Below are 20861 nucleotides of genomic sequence, written 5' to 3' on the forward strand. Positions count from 1 at the left end.
AATAAATTAAATAAGCCAAGGTGCATCATTTTGCTGAGAAAACACAAAAAAATACAGCCTCTCAGTTGCGTGGAAACATCTCCCCTGGGACATGTATCATTGCATGTGATCACAATATAGCAACCTTGCAATGTTGTGGATTTGGGCCAAGATTTTTTTGTATTTTTATAATCATGTTGACCATGCCAGGCTAACTGGACTGTAGCGAGTTCCTTGAGACACAATTTGGCTTTCGAGAAAACAGATCCACCAGCAAATCAATCTTTTCTTTCTACATTGCATATCAAGGTATAGCAAAGCCAAGCCATGAAGCCAACTGAATCCAAAACATAATGCATTAAAATAATAGATTAACGAGTAAAATCAGGTAAGGTAATCTCCTCATTAAAGCCATTTATCCCAGGACAACGTTTACATTCACTGTAGAGCCTGTATAGTGGACTAAAACTCATCTCCGCAAATCAAGCAAGCCCTGCTCATGTAATCAACTGTCCCTACATGTAACTTGGACGCTCGTCCTCAAGCTTCACATTCAGCCAACTGTTCACATTGTAAACATCTCTCAGATGCTAGAATTTTCTTCCAGATAAAATTAATATTATACCAGCCACCTTATAATTACAGGCTGGGTTAGTTCAATATTTACAAACAAATATCTCTGTGTCGGAAGCCACACAACAAGGTGTAAATAGGGCCATGCAAGGCACATTTTAACTCGTTTTGAAAGATTTCAAAAGCCAATTTCCTATAATAGCTAAAACTTCCTTCAATTCATTGAATAAACTAATCAACACCTGTCATATGGCATACAATACATGGAAATTAACCTCACAGTTTATTTGAATACAAAAATACCCAGTATCTGTGGTAGGCCTAGAGAAATTATCCTCAAATTAAGCCTACAAATTTTAGGGTCTATTCAAAGTCCAGAAAAATTATTAATTAAAATATTCTTGGACTTTCACACAGGATTATCAGCTACTGTTCTTGTGTGTCAACTAAGTAGTAGGGATTAAAATTTGCGCTCACCAGAAAAAATGGTAATCAAGGTGAGGTTAATTAAAACAAACTACATGAGAGATGGATGAAAGACAGTCAAGTGTGCTTTGCTTGAGTCCTTACAAGACACAGAGCATTTGAAACACATAATTGCTTTTTTAAACCAAGCAGAAGCTATAACACCACTGTGCTGCAACACTTTGCCATTGCAATAAATTAATTTTAAGAATCTCTATGAATTTTTTTATGAAAATAGTCATTAAATCACAAGACGTGACAAACTGGTCATTACATTTTTTTTCTCTAATCACAACAATTTTTCACGATAATTCCATAGGTTCGCCTAAATTAAAATTAGACCACTGCAAACGTAACGAGCCAAAACTAAAATATTCGAAAAGAAAAAAAACACGAGTTCGAAAAATCAGATAAATTTGTAAATTTTCAAGATCGCAGATTTGTATCAACAAAAATTATGAAACTGTTTTTTTTTCTCTTTTTTTTTTTAATTTATTGATAATGGATGCTCGATAAAATGTCAAGAACGTTCCCTAAAAAACACTTTGAATTCGTCCATGTCTGTCATATTTATTTATCTTCATATTTATTCAAAGAAAATAACAGAACGTTTGTTCCCTGTATTTTGCGTTTAAATTGCTAGGTGCCAAACGAGAGATGATCAAAGTAACTAGGTACTCTAAGGCGAAATTCTGCCAGACTTCCGAAGTGATTTATCGAAATTGTTCGCATAGCGGAGAGGAAAACGCTCCGTAATCTGTTTACGAATTCCAAACAATGCTTGCTTCGGATTTAAGTTGGGACGAGAGTAGACATTTTTTTAAAAGACGAAATTAGCCTTGTTACTCTACAGAAAAGAATTTGACAATGTTCATAAAATGGAATAATACACGAAGCGACCGCGAGATGAAAATCAAGCGCGATTATTTTGGCCTCCGACTGCAAGAAACAGAAGAAAGAAAGGCTTCCGACATAGCCACAGGCGTAAGTATATGGTGATTTCGCTTTTTGACATGATGAAGTTTCTATTGAAAGATGAAATGCCGCAGAAAGGGGTTTTGTTTACAAAAGGACGCATTTTATTTTGAATTTTGACATCCTGGTCGAGGATTCTTCAAATAAACTACAATGAAATGGATCGGCATGAGGGTACAAAAGCCAACACTTCAAGAGAAGATAAATTACACGCATTTTAAAAAGATTAAAATATAAAATCCAGAATGTTTCTTTTCTTCCAGTCACAACAAATAATTTAAGGGCCATTGTAGTTAGAAATATTCTAAAAGTTAAAGCTAATTTATCGTTGCACGTGTAAAAACTTTGAAGGAGAAATATTCAGGATTTCTCTGAATCGAATACTTCAAGTTCGCATGTCGATAGAAGGCGATTTGTACGCCGATCTTCGACTTTCAGCACTACGAAGAACTTGACAAGTTCTTGCACGTCAAAGAGAAACTACAATAAGCCAAGAACGTCAAAACACAACAACTGCCTACAATCAGCCCCAAAGATAACGAGAGAAATTCGCTACTTCTTGAAGGCAGCTGCTGGTTATTTGCTAGATTGAAGAGCTGAAGAGATTTCGAATGGTGATGGAAATCGAATATCAAAACACGGAGCAGCAATACTCCGCAATTATTGTTTATACGACCATAGGAAAACTATCAGCGAAGTTATAGCTTAAATGCACTCACCTCCAAATCGAATTTAACCACAGAATCATCCAACATGCACACTTTAACAGTGACCTTCCGTCGATTTCTCCTGGATCCACCGCTCGCGTGGCTGGAATCTTGCTCGCCCAAGTCGTATCGACGAGACATTTTGCTCAAGTTGTGAGCATGCAGCGCTCACGAGATACACCCCAAACAATCTCTCTCTCTTTCTCTCCGGTTAAACCGCTATAACTCAAGGGCAGACGACCCGATGAAATTCAAAACTAAACTTCAACAAAACGTGTATGAAATTCCCTTCAAAATGGCTTCAAAAGCGCTCAGTCAAAACTTCGCTGTGATTGGTCGAAAGCCAAGACAATAACACTACTCCCATATATGGCAGAGTAAAGGTGATATCTATCGCTATACCACCGGAAGAGAGGCGTTGCGTGCACCATAATGTAAATATTTCAATCGTCTGTTGATTGGCGATTTGATCACCTAGTTAATGTCTCGAATGTCTCAAAACCTTATAAACGCGCATACTTTAGCCGAGAAATTGCTAATAGGAAACTAACCCTTCGCATTAGTAATAATTAGTCAAGGATTATTTTTGAAAAACGGAAGCACTCATTTCCGGTCTTGTCATCTCCCAGAATAAAGTTCCAACGCCTCTCGGTTTAATGGTAAACACGACTCTTTAGCTGGCGTCGCGGACGATGTTGTTCCTACGTTGCCAAACTCTTGGCGGCGGGCGCGCCGCGGAGAGGAGACGGATAAACAGTCAGTTACGAGAGTTAAGTCAACTCAAAATTAAAATAATCGGCTTAGAAAGTTTCTAAAAATTTAACATGTGTTTGAGCTTTCTTTCCGAACCATTTCAGGTGGGTAGAGGTAAGGGATAGTGGGAAACGCCCCAAAAGGGGCACTTTTTTCAGGCAGGACTGCTATACACATCTTCGGTCTAAATTTGTCAAGCGTACTACCATTGTTGGCAACTCCCTTCGCAACACTGAAGATAAACCCCTTCCACGCACCATCTTTCTTTAAAATCGTTCCAGGCATACTGGCGCGGTGAACATTTTGAGAGTCGGTTTGCCAGATCTCTAGGATCTTTCCACGCTGGCTGACACGGCTCTCGTGTTAAGCAGTTCACTCTATTTATTTGTAGTTTTGGATAGGTTATATTATGAATTCTTGTCAATAGTATTTGATTGTTCGGTTGTGTAATGATGTACTCGGACGTAACTGACGAGAGGCTGAGGCCGTGAACGTTCTTATTATTGTTGACAATTTGAGTCTGAAAAGTTCTTAAGATGTTCTTAATTATCTGATAGTATGCGGACGTGACCAAGACACTTATTATTTGGGTTATATGGACAATATAGACTGAACTTTTTCATGTATTATTTTATCCGTATTTATACTGTTCATTTAAAAAAAATATTTCAGGGTTGAAATAAAAATGTTCTTAACTGCCCCGGCCTGGGTAATGTTCTTAGTATGTTCTTAAATTTTAGTTTATCTCAGCCTCAACGTTCTTATAAAAAAAAGGTTCTTATAAAAAAGAGTGTATTTTGAAAGGGTTTCGTTCAGATATGCTATAGACAATTTTTCTGTTATCAGGAAATAACGAATACAAAAACGTGCCGTGGCCGGACTGCCCTTTGCAGAATGACTCCGTCCCATCTTTGGTTTCTTCCGCGCTGTGGGCTGTACTTTGCTCTCCCTATGACTGATCACGCCACCTGTCTTCTAGATCGAGTCCTTGTTTCCAAAAGCAAGCGTGACAGATGATTTCCTTTTTTCTAATTCCTCCCCTGGCCCTTTGTAATACCTTTGTTCCCAGCCAACCAACGCCTCAACATATCATTTCCGTTAGGTATTTTGGGCTGTTACGGGTTTGTTCACGCCGTTAATTTGATACGACATGCGGTCCGAGTAACACAGCAAATTGGTTGGTAAGGTTGGATACGTTGGATCAAAATGAAAATGTCCACCTTTGATTGTTTCTTTGTTTGTTTAGTTTTTGTTTTTGTCTTTGTTGTTGTTTGTTTAGTTATATTTTTAACCACGGAGGCCGGAAGAATTGCGCAAGTTCAATTTTTAGCATGCCGAATCTTTTTATGTAAAGCCCCCGGGGAGTGTGGGCTAATGAGAAGGTTCCGCTTGAATAGAATCAGAGGGAGGGCAGTTGGCACTTCAGTAGAAGGACTGGGGGAGTTGTGAAACTTTTCGACTTCGTAGTGCCACGTTCGTAAGCTGCGCCTCATTTATACCATCCTTACTGTATAGCCGGAAACACACCCAGCTTGTGCAAAGAACAAACGGATAAAGACAATTTTATGGAGCGTGCCCAATGAGAAAAAGGAAATATTACTCGGGCATGCATCTAATGACCATGAAGTGCATCAGATCAACTTTAATTTTAAGTCGGCCCATTCATAGTTTGCCAGTAACCCAGCGAGTAGACTATAAGAGTATTCCCTCGTGACTTCATAGGGTTATTAAACCCTGCGAAACACGCGAACACGTGCGAAATTGAAAGAGTATAAGAGCAGTCCCTTACCACTTCTTGGGGAATGAAAAGCAAGCGAAACACGCGAGTGCTCGCTTAAATTGAAAAGCCTTAGTTCTTAGGGATAATAATTATAAAGCGAGCGCGACGCCCGAGATCACGCACGAAAATTAAAAAGGCCTATAAACAAAATATTTCCTTATCAGTTCTTAGGGATAGTAAAGTGACCGAAACACGCGAGCGCACGCGAAAATTGAAAAGTGTATAAGAGTAGTTCCTTATCAGCACTCAGGGATGAAGCACTGCCAAACACGCGATCACGCACGAAAATTGAAAAGGCTCTAAGCCGAGTAGTTCCTTATCAGTACTTAGACATAGTAAAGCGAGCGACACACGTGAGCTCGCGCGAAAACTGAAAAGACTGTAAGAATAGTCCCTCATCAGTACTTAGGGATAGTAAAACGATCAAAACACGCGATCACGCACGAAAATTGAAAAGGCTCTAAGCCGAGTAGTTCCTTATCAGTACTTAGAAATCAAGCGAGCGAAACACGCGAGTGCTCGCGAAAATTGAAAAGACTGTAAGTAGTCCCTCATCAGCCCTTAGGGATAGTAAAACGAGCAAAACACGCGAGCGAGCGCGTGCGAAAATTGAAAAGGCTATGAACAACGTATTTCCTTATCAGTTGTTAGAGATAGTAAAGCAACCGAAACACGCGAGTGCTCGCGAAAATTGAAAAGACTGCAAGTAATCCCTCATCAGCACTTAAGGATAATAAAATGAGCAAAACACGCGAGCGAGCGCGCGCGAAATTGAAAATGCTATAAACAAAGTATCAGTTCTTAGAGATAGTAAAGCGACCGAAACACGCGAGTGATCGCGAAAATTGAAAAGACTCTAAGCCGAGTAGTTCCTTATCAGTACTTAGAGATAGTAAAGCAAGCGACATGTACACACGCTTGCGCGCGCGAAAATTGAAAAGAAGAAATAAGGAACTACTCATAATCTACACAGTGGCAGACTATTATATTAGACAAAGTCGAAATCTAATTGCCTACCCAAAGGCGTTCTAATTTTCCATAGACTGTTCTGGAATCGCGTGCCGAGGAAAATAGTCGAATCGAACTCAAGAGATGGTGTAGTAAGCTATGTATACATACAAACCGTTTTTACCTAATCTCTTTGTTAAGAGGTTTGGCTGACCGTAGAGAGATTCCAGTGCTGCATGACGTCAGATTGGATTCGCTCTGACGAAGGGCTAACGCTCAAAACAACAGCACTCAAATCTCGTTACAGTGGGGCTACAGTGGCCAATTTACTTTTAGTTTTCAACTCTAAATTTAAATAAATGAAACATATATTTGAACTGCGGATGAAAGATCAAATAGAAGAAAAATCCTCGCAGTTCGGTTACTACGCAACTTAAGTTGCTTTTAAAAGTTGCGTAATAACTGCGAGGATCTTTCTTCTATTTGATCTTTCATCCGCAGTTCAAAATATATGTTTCACGGCGGGTATATTACAAACTCACAATATGACCAGCTCCAAGTTGGCTTGATATCTCAGTTGGTAGAGCACTGCACCGGCACCGCAGAGGTCATGGGTTCGAATCCCGTTCAAGCCAGAATTTTTTTCAGGCTTTCCTTTCGCAACTGCTTAAGTTGCCTAGTAACTGCGAGCCTTATTTGAGTTTTCAACTTGCCTGTTAATCGTTACGTTTGTAGGTTTTGCAAGATATTCAATTGCCGTGATTATTCTCACCCGTGTTAATTTGGTAAAGCAAAGTTAACGCTAACTTTGAACTCCATGTTGGAGTTCTTCTTACGTTTTCTTAAGCCTGGTTTACACGTACGACGCAAACATAAGAATAAGCACAAGCACAAGGATGCTTACACGTGCGATAAGCATAAGCATAACGTGACATACGCAAGCGCAGAAGCAAACAAATTTGGCGCAATCGCGCAGCCGGGCTGCCGCGTCGTACGTGTTAAGCCTGGTTTACACGTGCGACGCAAGCATAAGCATAAGCACAAGAGGAATGGAACGACTCTTCCATTCTCTTGTGCTTGTGCTTGTGCTTATGCTTGCGTCGTTGCGTCGTACATGTAAACCGGGACGACGCAAGCATAAGCATAAGCGCAAGGAAAGGAAACTGAAAAACAGTGACAAGTTGTCAGCGTACAATCTAGTTACTCATGCGTTGCCATTTTCCGCCATTTTGGAATCAAATCTCGGCTGCTTCTGCGCTTGCGTATGTGACGTCATGCTTATGCTTATCGCACGTGTAAACATCCTTGTGCTTGTGCTTATTCTTATGCTTGCGTCGTACGTGTAAACCAGGCTTTACTGACCAACTTTGGCTAAATAATTATCATTTATTATATATTTGATTATGCATTAAACCGAAAATATGCTAGTTGACGACTACAAATAAATCGTTTTTACAAAGTTTTGAAAACGGTTCAAATGTCCCTCTTATCAATCGATCAGTACAAGAACACAATCACAAGGTTTCGACCTATGTAATGGGCGTGTTGGTTAGCGAAGTCCAACATAAAATTTATCGACACATCTTGAGAACACTTGAATTGCAATCCCAAATGCACGGCCATCAGTCATAACCGCGATCAAACGTACAAAAATAAGAAAAGTTCGCTAAAGAAAAGGTTTTCGCTTTGAGGAGCTCAAAGAGAAGAAGTTTTTTGTGAGTCTTCGAGTTTGCTATTAAATCATTTTATCATTTATCAAAAAAGTTCCAAGTTTTTCAAAGTGAGGCATGTCGAGATTAGACTGCTTGGTACTGAGTGTCTGTGTTTTCTGTTTGAATATGTGTCATACTTCACTTGAAAAAAAAAAACTTGCTTCAGTAAATCATAAAATGATTTAGTAAACTTACAGACTCACACAAACTCATCATCTTTGATCTCTCAAAATAAAAACGTTATCTTTAGAGGACATCTCTTAATTATTTTTTTTTTTTGTTGGTTTTTACTTTTGGCCGCGATTAAGCCACAGCCAGTAGTATGTACCCCCAACCGATGTTATCCGGCTACCGTGGGGGTTTTTAAAGCGCATGTATACGCTGAATAAATACTATTTAACAATTAGATTATGAGCTAGAGATTTCTATCGCGTGATAGATGATGAGGGCGCAGCCCGAATCACCTAGCACGCATAGAAATCGAGAGCGAATAATACAGGAGTAATCTTATTGTTTTAGTATAAATCTACTAGTCGTTCAAAACTTAACAAGTAAGTAATCCAAATCCTCCTCACAGACACTTCGAAAACGCGAAGAAGCGGGCTGAATTTTGTTGACAACCGCTATTCACTATCTATCACAGAATAGATAGCGGGTAGCGTAGCCAATCAGAGAACGACATTCGTAATAGAACGCTTGTAGATTTATACTAAAAAGAAATAAAACGCAGGCTAGATAAGTTACAGTTTTCTCCACAATACAAAAAGAAAAAAAAACACTGAAAAACTCAACTTGATAGAAAAAAGCGTAGGTGAGGCTCACCACAGAATGCAAATTAGCCACCCTTTGCTTGTGACACTAGCTCGCACACATGCCGATCTCTAGCTATTCCATTCTATTCCAAAATATCACTTTGTCAGTTTATGATTATTCACATCAACACAAATTACGTATATTTTGCATCCACTATACAACCAATTGGAACACATATGAAGGGTTCTGAGGGATAGGTACTTTGGCCAGATAGGTCAAAGATAGAAAGCTACACTGTAAATTCAAACCTGCATGGATCAGTTTTAGCCGGCCCCCAAAATAGGGCCGGTTCGGTGAGTAAAATACAGTGCTATTTTGAGGGTCAATTTAGCTCTCCTGATTAGAGCCAAAATATCATTCTCGTCCCCAGAGCCCCCGCGGTTTTTCCAACCACTGACCAAAAGATCTTAGGATCTGGGAACGTGGATGGGCCAAAATAACCTGGTCTCAAGGGCTGAAATATAATAAGGACCCTAAGGACTAAAGTAAGTTCCAGACTGGGCTGAAAGTATTTTTGATATAGCGCCATTTTGCCCCAAATTGAGTTAGCCCCTTGGTCACCAGGGCTGATTTGGATTTTTGAGGCTGAAACAGGTGGGTTTTTTTTTTAATGTACAGCGTAAAGCTTACAAAGACGAAGACTTAGATGCATCGAGCCCAGGAATCGCGGGGAAGAAAGTGGTGGTGAAGGAGGGAGGGACGGGGGGGGGGGGGGGGAGGAGGGGTAGGACACTCATTGTAAAAAGAATGACGGAAGTGATGGTCGGGAAAATTTATTTGATCATGAAAACGCCGTAAAAGTTTGCCCAGCTTAAGGTCATGTTCACCCCTAAGATGTACCAAATCAGTTAACTGAATAGTTTCTGTCATATTTTTGGTCTCAATACCTCCAAAAGGCACATACTGAAACAGGAGCTTATCGGCTCCTGACTGAAATAAATGTTCCTCGCTGTAGAATGGTCCCAAAGTCCATAAAGCTGAATCTTCGCCTCTCTGGCACACTGACGTTAACGATAAAAGTAACTCACACCATAGCTAAGCTCAGTCCACCTGACCCTCTTGGATGAGCTGAACTTTAAATGACGGGCACAAAATAAGCGATGAACTTCTCAAACGAATCTCTTTAAACTAACTGAGAAGAATAACTAATAGGCGCATTCACAGAAACAACAAGCTTACAATCAGTTACCCGCTTGGGTGAGAGTTACTCATGTTACCGTCATACCTTCAAACTTCTTTTTACTTATTTTGAATCGTATCTGGAATGATAGTGCTAGCTGGGGTTAATTCTAATAGAAATAAGAGAAAGAAATGGAAAGTTGGACAGGAGTAAATGAATGAATGGAAGAGCGAATGAATTAATGAACGAATAACGAAAGAAGGAGGGAAGGAAGGTAGGAAGGAAGGAAGGAAGGAAGGAAGGAAGGAAGGTAAGAAGGAAAGAAGAAAAGAAAGAAGGGATGAATCTGAATGATGAGTGAGTGAGTGAGAGTGAGTAAATGAATGAATGAATGAATGAATGAATGAATGAATGAATGAATGAATGAATGAATGAATGAATGAATGAATGAATGAATGAATGCATGACTAACGATCGAAGGAAGGCTGGTATGAGGGAAGGAATTTTATAGAACGAATGAATGGATAGATGGATGGATGCCTGAAGATTTTATACCAAGAGAATGAAGTGAATGAAAGCTGGATCAATGGAAGGATGAGAGGATGGTTGGATGAATGATTAAGCAGTCCATCTGGGTTTATTTTCTCTATTTTATTGTCCCTCAAAACTAGAAGATCTAAGTTATAACATATTCTGCATAAAGGGTTTCATTGACAAACCATTTTTCTACTAATGCCACCTTGGTTAATTGTCTCAACGTTTTACATCCATGGTTTCTACAAAATATTCATAATTATCAGCATTCTTGGCTGCCTTGTGAGGAGCCTTCTTAGCGAGCTTCTTACAGGCAGAAATACCATAAACCTTGTCATCGGTTTTAGCCAAAGCGTGACTTAATTCGTGAGTAAGAATTCCAAGTTTAGTGTCAAGACCTGAGAGCTTTTTTGCCTTCTCGTAACTTTCGCACAAGAAAATTTTGCGCGTATCGTGAAAAGTGTACGCAAACGTATCTTTATCGCAATGTTTGCCTCCAAAAACGTACACAATCTTTTCATCTTTTAATATCGCTTCCATTTTTTCAAAAACCTTAATTGCGTAGTCATAACTTTCTCCAAACCAAGTTTTAGCCCGCTCTAGGTTGGTTTTCAGATCTGAAATGGAAAATTTGATTTCATTGTATGTCTCTTGGTGAACTTCTTTGGTGCTTCTCTTCTGCATTCTAGTCCCCTTAATTACTCGTGGCTTAATAGCTGTGTTTGAATTTTCACGTCGCCATTCGGCCTCTGCATTGTTTGATACTAAACTCCCCGCTTTTGTAGCTCCTAATATTCTAGAAATACCGTCTCCAGGCAACCGATTTTTGCCCTCTAAAAAACGCGCCGTTTGTCCTAGAGTTCTTCTACTTATACTGTTTTCCGTTACTTCAAATGTTTCAACAGGGGATGAAAGATGGCTTATTTCTGTGCGGACTTCTTGCTCTCCAGGTATGTGCATATTCGTAAGACTACCTATTACATATTATAAATAAGTGTCCAACGCTACTGAATACGTTCCGCTCTTGCTCATATCATATCCGGCGGAAATATCAAACTTCGACGAGATGGTTTGTCCAGCAGCAATGAAAATGAACTGATCTGGGCCGGGCATACTCCGCTTCAGGAAGAGACCATCGTAATCTAGCTTCTGTCCATTGCGAGTGACAGTCAAGCAGTCACAAGTCACCCCTTCCAAGGGAGTGCGCCACTTCAACACGTGATAGCCTCGGCTCTGGTCATTGTTCGTCAAGCGAAAATCGCACTGGATTTTGTGGGCTGCTTGATAGGGTAGTAAACAGTTGATAGAGGCAGAGAAAATTCTTTAAAAGAAAAATAAGTAATGAAAATGAAATTTGTCAATGTAAAACTCCAACCTTTAGAACTAATTCCTGCCTCTCCAACTCCTCCGGGATCCCTCACAGGAAAACTAGCAAAATCATAGTAAATTCTGAGCCTACAAGTTACTTCAGTACATAAAACGTACAATGAACAATCTTTATTTATTTACTTATTTATTTACACACGATTAAAAAATTCATCAACAACAAGATAAACTATCAATATCAATTTCAAAATGTATAAATATAGAAAAATCCTAACCTTTACTAGAAAAATAATATTAAAACCTAAAGAAAACTGGGAGATATCTATCCACTAAAACCAAGTATAATTTCTTTACATGACGAACGGTTACTTACTTTGTATCAGAAACGTCAAATTCCACCAAGTCCTCTCCATTTGCCATCCCCAACGTCAATAGTATCCACCAGAACATCTTTGCTGGACTTCAACTTTAACAGGCCCCTCTGGAAAATGAAATGAAACTGCCAACTAATACGCTATACCGGTTGATATATAATTGAGTAAGGTTTATTGTTCAAAACCGAAGTTGACTTGAATTTTATTGTTTTACAAGTTAATTAGAACTACAACGCCACCTTACACAAGCAAGGGCCTTTTCGTATGATCCTGACGAATCTTGTCTTCTGTTCATATGCGAAATTTCAGAAGTTAAAAACGCGCGCTACTTCCTTTTTGCCTTCTCTTGCTTTGAACGTTTGTCGAAATCATCCAGCAACTTTGAAGCAACCAAGGAACATTGAGACATCGTCCATACAAAGTCGATTCCCATTGCCATTCGCAGTTCTTTGTACTGATTTTGTTTATCAGCGCCGAAATCAAAGCTTTTATGGGCAATTTTTGATCCATCCCGATAACCGGACTGGAGTGTTCATGTGGGAAAATTTTCGGCAGCCGGTTGCTAAGATCTCGGTAACAGCGGGTTGGGCCGCCTTCTCATATAAACACATCGAAATTTTTACAAAGGAAACAGTGGTGAGCCAGCCCGGTTAACCGACATCATATGAAGAGGCCTCATGTAACATTTTCATTGAAAAGAACCGGCGTTAGGGTTTTCATTGATTACCGGAATATTTCATCCGATCGTTCATTTTTTTATTTTTTTCCCGGCGTGATACTTCTAACCAGTTTTGTTCGCCTTAAAACGAGTTGCTATGAAACTGGTAAATTTTCTAAAACAATTCGTTTAATACGAAGCGCAGCGGCACCCTTACAGTCACCCTACAGAGTATAGGTGACAGAAAGGCTTTCCTTGCAAAAGAAAAGGAGAACAATGGCATAGACTAAAACAACAATTTTTACTTCTACTCGTTTATAACTGGATCAAACTAGATCTGTACGTGTCTGAATTTTCCTTAACCCACCCTACACATGACCCAACGATATAGCTTAACACAGGCATTGTTAGGCAGGATGACGCAGGGGTACAGAGGTTCAATGTAGTGGGTTCCTATCGTTGATTACAATAAATTATGCTTGGTCGTTCGAAATGTCAGCGCTTGAATCCGGTGACCAAATTACCCGCTTCCTTTTCACTCCCCAGCCGACGCAGCACCATATTTTTAGTAGAAGCTAACACTGAGTCAATACATTCAGATGATTTGCAATGATATCTACTGTAGAGTTGGTGGTCAAGGAATGCTCGCTCGAATGAAAAGCTTTGTTTTTGCACGGCAAGCCTCGCACTGAATTCGCGTCTGGCCGAGGCTTGCCGCCGAGTGATCAGGGTCTATATAGGTGGATGATTCCGGGGATACTTATTATAGGTAACTGGGTAGCTAATAAATGAGATGGAAGTGCGTTGAATCTTTTATGGTTCTTTTCTTACTGGGAGATCGTAACGTACCAGGACCGGTTATAGAGATCCCGCGAAACAAACTGGACTCTCTATAAAATGACGGGGGGCGATGAGATTTCATCGAATAGATTCTTTGCAATGGATTCTTTGTGACTGATGATCATAAAAATAAATAAATAAATCAATAAATGACAAAAAGGAGAGGGAAAATAAGTTTTTCACTATGGACTGCGGATTATGGATCGTGTATAAAAACATTGCCCGCGAACTACAAGATTGGGTATAAAATGAGCAAGTTTTTGCCTAAACTAATGCAGTGACATGGTAAAACAACAAAGCCTTTGCTGGTAACGTGTTGAAGCGGTCGTGATGTTTTCGTAGGGACTACCAGAAGTCCCTTTTCCCCTAAGAGACAGTAGAGACAGCGAAACGCGCGCGCAGGTAAAAAGAAAAATAAGGCCCTCGTGTTTCGCTCGGTTTACTATCCCTAGGAAAATATAACACTACTCGTAGTTTAGGAATCATAGAATCATAAAGATTGATGACGGGTCAAGAAGGTTTTGAGTGACTGCAAGCCGGATTTCTGTATGAAAGGTTTGTTGTTGTTTGGTGGATATGAGTTAACTGAACGGTTTGAAAGTTACCAGCTGTTTGAGCGACTCGTGATATTCTCAAAAGGAGTTCATGAACCATGGACTAGATTCAGGATGCCCTCCCTTAAGATGCATCCGAAGTATTGTAGTAAAATAGGACCCTATTGGATTAACAATAGCCTATTGTTAGTCCAACAAACAATACCCAAGATATGAATCTGGCCCCAGGCCCAGTAAAGAGCAGTTTTTTTTACTACTCAACGTCGTGTCGTCTCTGCGTTTAGCGAGTTTATGCAACAGGACGGCTGATGTGGTGGGACGGCAAACTGTGCTTGTGTAACCGTGACGGCCAAGTAGTCATGACTCTGGATTGTGACATTCTTACCGCTCGTGATTTTTAGGTTGTCACAGATGAGAGAACACCAGTTTTAGTTGAAAATCGCCTAAAAATGTGAAGTTACTAAGGTGTCATATTGGTCACACAAAGATATTTTACCGCACCCTTCGCTCAGCCGTCCTTTTGCGTAAGCTCACCTTATGCATTAGGCTTCTTTCTACTGTTTCTTTTCTTCAATTTTAACGTTAACTACGAATTGAAGCGGCAAGTCTCGCTGCGATTACTTAGAGCTAGGAGAAAAACGAACGGAACTCTTCAGCTATTGTTTCCGCCTTTAAAACGACTCTAACGCTACGGAGCGCAACTCGTAAAGAAAAACGTAACAACGAGCGCATTAACAGAATTTTATAAAGTCTATAAAGGCGTGAGTAAGGTATTCCCTAACAGCGGCTTCCGACGAAAATGTAAGTTTCAACACTAGCTTAAAACATTTCATATGTACTGGATTTATGCTCGTTTATTCGAGTGACATTTCTTAAAATGGGTGAAATGACAAGGTTAGCGTAAGCTGCCCTAACTTTATAGCTTGTCCGTGTTTTATACCCAGTTCATAGTCCGAAGTCCTCCTTCCACACCCTTCCAAGGTATGGAATGGACTAGGCCCAACCTCGTTCCCAGGAGAAAGAGAAACCTGGGAACGAGGTTAGCACCACTTGTGAGATCATCGGTTTTTACAGTCAGAAGTGTTTCAAAGCATGCCTTATTCTCACATTCCTCGAAAATTGATGCGGAAACTTTTTCAGTGTTTATAAAAACCAACAAAACTGCTCAATGAATCTCAAAAAGTTTACTCATGTCTCTATTTTAAGGACGGTGCTTCCTTTTGCTACCGCGCATACGTTCTGCGCATCTCAGGATGGCCTCGTGTCAATCTCGTTCCCAGAGCCCTTGACAGATCCCTCATTACCCTTGTCTCGTTTCCCGTTCAGCTGGACACGGGTAACGAGGGCTCTGGGAACGAGATTGGCCTCTATTTCAAAGGTATTTTTGCGGGGGTTTTTTTAATTTTAAAAAATCTTAGCAAGGGCTGTTTAAATCCAAAAAGAAAATTGGGGGTAACCGTGAATTTCTTTGAGATAATAAAGCTTCAATTTGGAAAATAGCCTGCAGAGCGGGTGTATTTGGGGATACGATAAAGGATACGAATACTCTATGTCGCCATCTTGGATGATAAGGCTGAAAGAGGGTTGGGGCGAGGCCAAAAATGCCGCCATCTTGGGTGATAAAGCTGAAAGAGGGTTGGGCCGAGGCCAAAAATGCTGCCATCTTGGATGATAAAGCTGAAAGAGGGTTGGGGCGAGGCCAAAAATGCTGCCATCTAGGATGATAAAGCTGAAAGAGGGTTGGGGCGAGGCCAAAAAGGAATCCGAGGGAGAGGACGAGGGGCCTCCAACACTAGTCCCACTTCTCTACGCATCCAAAATGGCGGCCTTCTAACCTGGAATGCACCCAAAAATGCCTGCTCTGCAGGCTATTTGGAAAAAGATTCGATAAATTGCTGTGTAGTCTGAAATGTCAGCCGTCTCCTCCCCAAACCCACAGGGGGTGCCCCTGTGGGTTAGGGGGAGGAGAGGGCTGACATTTCAGACTAATTGTTGTGTATTTTAAAGCTTTTTAGAATTTATTGTTGCTTATCTCTAAATAAGTCGTATCTCAATAACCCTACCTTGAGATCTTCCTTTCTTGTGCAAAAATACCTTTGTATTAGGACATAATGACCTTTAGTAGAAAAATGTCATTTCTTTTTCAGAAACGGCGGTTTGATGATTTCACAGCAGTTTGCAAAGATTATGGCCAGAAGAAAGTATCTGCACCTCTAAATTGCTGGTGATTATTAAAAAAAAACTACAACAACAACAACAAAAAAGAAGAAAGAAAAACTTAGTGGACAATGGGCAAAAGTTGGATGTTGCTTAACTTCTTTATACCCAATTCGAAGCAAGAACCTTGGGCTTAACCTCCATAGATGAGGGGGGTAAAGGGGGGGGGGGGGGTCCTACGCACGGTTCACGGACATTAAAAAGTAGGGGTTCATAGACGGATTATTAGGTACAGCAACATAGTTATGTTCTTCATTCACACTTGAAGGTTCTTTAATTTCACATAAATTTCATAAATAATATTGTACCTTATACCTGTGTGTTTTGGTGTTCAACTTGTGAGCAATCTGCACCTGCCCACAGCCTTCAACTCTGTTTAAACTCAAGGAGAGATTTTATAAACAGAATGTCATGAGTCGAGTCCAGTGTTCAGAGGTACAAGCTACAGAATGGTGAATACCATTTTTTAAAAACATTTTCAACAATAACCTTAACAATCTCATCTCAACAGTATCACAATGAAGTCTGCATCGAATAATAAATAATCATTGGAATTTCACAATAATCTACAGTTTGATAGAAAAAACCTTGAAAGAAAATGCAAAACTTAAAAATGACAGAAACAAAACAATTGTATACCTGCCAACTCTCATGCATTATGTGCGAGTCTCACGCCTGCGGACTAAAGACATCGATCTCATGCATCAAGGACAATTTCTCACGCCTGACTCATAAATCCGGACGAGCTGTTCTTTAACACATGATTGATAACAAAAATTAAATTAAATTTCCCCTGAAAAGGTACTTTTTGTTGATTTTTTGCAAAAGCTTTCAAACGTCTACAATCCCTTTGAATTGGAAGTGTTCAAAGGTTGTCGGAACATCTTTGGACATTTTCGGTTAACGTTCCAAAGTCTTTGGAAAATAGTCGGAAATCTTCGGAAGTGTCTGGGATGTTTTTGGAAATCCCAGTCATGACAAGATGAAAATCTCATGCATTTGACTCAGAAAAAATCGTCAGGTATACAATTGTTAAGCTCATTTTTAAGTGACATTCTTTTCTGCTACCTGCGCCTCGTTTTTTCAACCTACTTCTCAGTGCTTGGATATCTGATGAAACACACCTTCTCGTGTTTAATATATTACTTCAATATTTTAACCATGCAACATGGGACATTGATTTGAGGGGGCACTAGACAGAGAAGGAACGTTTATCCAAGAAAATAAGATGTTGGATGGTGATTCAGATAACAGCTGCATGTGGAACTCTACAGGTTAGAATAAAATCAACTGTCTGAAAATAACTTGGTTAATCTTTGCTAAGCTCCTTCTCAATGTCCGGAACAATATCATCGGGAGCTACAGTTGGAGCATATCGCTTCACAGGGACTCCTTGCTTGTCACACAGAAACTTGGTAAAATTCCACTTGATGCTGTTGGTCAAAAATCCGTGTTTTGCATTCTTAAGGAAGACATACAGAGGGTGGGCGTTTGGTCCATTGACATCAATTTTGCTGAACATGTCAAACTGAACATTATAGCCTTTCGCAAATTCTTTGATTTCTTCATCTGTGCCTGGCTCTTGCCCACCAAACTGGTTGCAGGGGAAAGCAAGGATACGAAGACCTCTCTCAGCATACCTGGGGAACAAAAATCTGTCACATTTAATCCATGCCAGAAATGATCCTTTCTATCAGCAATGTTTTGCTTTCTAAAGTTGGAACTGGAAGGAGGCTTACTTGTCCCATATTCACTCAACTCAACAATATCCAAATTACATTTTTTGAATAGTTCAAAATGTTATATAATGCCATGAACAGAAGGGTCAATACCTTTCACATCCACAATTTTCTTGCCCCTGACTTTTCTAATGTACTGTCAATATTATTGTATCTTAAAGGGGAAGTATCATGGGGCTTTTGACCTCTTTTGTTAAAAATGGTGAAATAAGACCTTCACTTTGCTACAAAATAATTCTAGGACAACGAGAGGAGAGAAATCAATTCAATTCCTGACAGGAACAACACATACTCTGCTCTAGCGCATTTTGGAAACAAAAATACGAAAACTTGAAAAACATTAGCCTAATATTTTTCAAGTTTCAATACATACCGGCCTACTCTGCCTCTGGCCAGAGGCACTAATCGACAGTTTAATTGCACCGGGGTGATAATTTATAACAAAAGTAGACAATATACTTCTGTTCTCAGACAAACATTTCTGGGTTTTGAAATGACATCAAATTTTCGTGATACTTCCCCTTTAAGGGCGATTTACACAGTACGACTTTGTCACATGCAAAAAGCTTACGACAGGCCTACAACATGAATTATTTCATGTAAATCAAACCTACACTTCACTTACAACTGTCATGTAGGCCACAAACAATGACGTAGGATTTTAAAAATAACTTGTTTTAAAATCCTACAACAATCGTAGGTATAGGCAAAGTTAAATGACAGGAGTTGCCTGAGATTTTTTGCATGAAGTGAGCAGCGTACGCTCTAGGAATCGCAGGCGACAGTGATAAGCTAAAGTTGTACCGTCTAAATCGGGCTTAAGAAAGGCCATGTGACAAAATAAACTGTGGTGCTGTCAGTGTGTCAGTATGGAGTGGAAAAAATGTTTGGTTTTAGCAACAGAGTTAATATTAGGTAATTTGGTCATCACAACGAGATTCAGACAAGTCTGACATTTCAAGCATTAAAAGCCCTTCATCAGAGCAAGTTGACAAATGCTCTGATAAAGGGCTAACGCTAGAAACGTCAGCACTTGAATATCTTTGCAGTGGCCAAATCGCAAGAAACAGTTTTAGAAATCAATGAGGGCAATTCCTGAATTCAGTTTTTCTATAAATTATCGTTGGACAGACATGTGGGATGGAAATGTAGGAAAGGCCAAATCTAACATCAGTCTGATCTAATTATTAAAAATAACTTATATAGCCCCGGGTTACTATAAATAATACTGACCCACTTTATCATATGATCGTGACTGTGCAGAAGTGTCTATGAAAAACTGCCATTATTTTAATTATAGCTCTGAAGTAATTCCTATCTTGCTTATTAGCTATACAGCACAAGATGACCAGCTTACATACTTTGAATTGATAACTTCTGTTGGTCAACGATCCATTGAGTAGTTTTGAGCTTGTGAAAAGTGATCGTCATGTCTCTGATTACGTAATGAAAGCTTTTTAGTGCTGCTAATAAAAGGTTTGCAAGGATCCTGCAAAGCTAAGAAAAACTACGACTAGTCCATTAACATCTACTAAGCAGTGATTTAAATGCTTCATGTGGTACTGTATCGTAAGAAGCTAATACTGCATATTATGCGAGGTGGTTTTAATTAATAAGCTTAATTTAAGCTTACAGTTTCCCACCTGGAGTGCAGTTCCTCTAACTGAGTGTAGTTCTTCTTCGTTAAACCTCATTTGGATGCCACATTCACGATCAGGATGACAAAGCCTTTGTATCTGGATAACTGAACGGTGTTTTCGTCGATATCCTTCACCTCGAAATCAAAAATTGTCGTCGGTTTCGCGTCAGTTGATGCGTTCGCCATACTTGCACCAAAAAATCCCACAGAACTCAGCGACAAAGCAACGTATTTCACCAAGTTTCCCTTCGCGAACCCACCCTTCAAATAGAGCAGTTGCCTGTTTAAGCTAAGCATGAAATGAAAACGGACCTGTTTGTGTTACCCTGATCAGGTGCAAAAAATGCTATGTGCAATGGACGGACACGAAGAGGAGACACCCTGGGAACGAAGGCCTGCGCTAACTCGTCCCTGGGACGAGGTTACAAAAATTTGGACTGGATGTCCAGAACGAGAAAAGTTGGATCACGAGTCAGTCCATTTTAGTAGAACTTGGGCTATCCTGGCCGTCAGGATATTACACGCTTTTTATGCCCGCAAACGAAGGTACGAATAAGTGCCCACAGGAAACTGGGTTCCAGTGGCGAATAGGTACGTGAGAATCCCATTACGATACCCGGTCAGAGGTACCGATAGAAGCGGAAGAAAAAGGCCTTATCACGGTTTTCGACGCCATTTTGACGGGTAGGCAAACAGGCTTGAAATAACAGTGTTTGTATGGAAATCCGATGTCATATAATTTTCATAAAACATCGCTTCTAAAAAATTCATGAATTGGAAACTTTTGGCATAATTTAGGAAAAGGATTTTAAGAAAAAAATTGGAGGGATGTAGCTGTGCCAGAAAGCGTCCAGTCGTGTTTTGAACTTTCCATACATTTCCCTGTATTTTTTTTCCCGCGAACTATTTTTATTACCAGTTCACGGCTGGTTCGTTATACAGACAAATGTATGGAAAGTTCAAAACACGACTGGACGCTGGCGGGAAAAACACACCTCAATCTTTACTTTATTCAGGTATATTCTCCGGGCCTATAGTCCATTGAATAAATCTGGCCGAGCTTGGTGTATAAAGGTTGCTTTTTATTGATCCGTCGCCAGATTTTGGCTCGGCGCCCCTCCTTCCTTCACGCATAATGAGAGAATCTGAGTAAGA

General features: G+C 39.9%; 1 protein-coding gene and 2 pseudogenes across 3 annotated transcripts in view; all 3 read right to left on the minus strand.

Annotated features, from left to right (window-relative positions):
• The window catches only part of LOC146469463 (FERM, ARHGEF and pleckstrin domain-containing protein 2-like), a 42727-nt gene extending 39706 nt beyond the window's left edge, over positions 1–3021 (minus strand). Inside the window, exon 1 of the mRNA XM_085123480.1 lies at positions 2712–3021. Coding sequence (XP_084979606.1) covers positions 2712–2840 — 129 coding nt within the window. The 5' untranslated portion in view covers positions 2841–3021. The remainder of the gene's footprint in view (positions 1–2711) is intronic.
• Positions 3022–10526: 7505 nt separating this feature from the next.
• LOC146469465 (uncharacterized) lies at positions 10527–12160 on the minus strand (annotated as a pseudogene). Its single transcript, XR_014867219.1, has 2 exons — positions 12059–12160; positions 10527–11680 (listed from the first exon to the last, which is right to left on the minus strand). The product of XR_014867219.1 is annotated as an uncharacterized LOC146469465 (transcript).
• A 5241-nt stretch (positions 12161–17401) lies between these two features.
• LOC146469466 (glutathione peroxidase-like) lies at positions 17402–20066 on the minus strand (annotated as a pseudogene). The gene is made up of 2 exons (XR_014867247.1): positions 19711–20066; positions 17402–17968 (listed from the first exon to the last, which is right to left on the minus strand). The product of XR_014867247.1 is annotated as a glutathione peroxidase-like (transcript).
• Between the last annotated feature and the right edge of the window lie 795 nt (positions 20067–20861).

Source organism: Pavona decussata, unplaced genomic scaffold, assembly GCF_977016875.1.
Source record: "Pavona decussata unplaced genomic scaffold, jaPavDecu1.1 SCAFFOLD_124, whole genome shotgun sequence".
NCBI classification, from domain to species: Eukaryota; Metazoa; Cnidaria; class Anthozoa; order Scleractinia; family Agariciidae; genus Pavona; species Pavona decussata.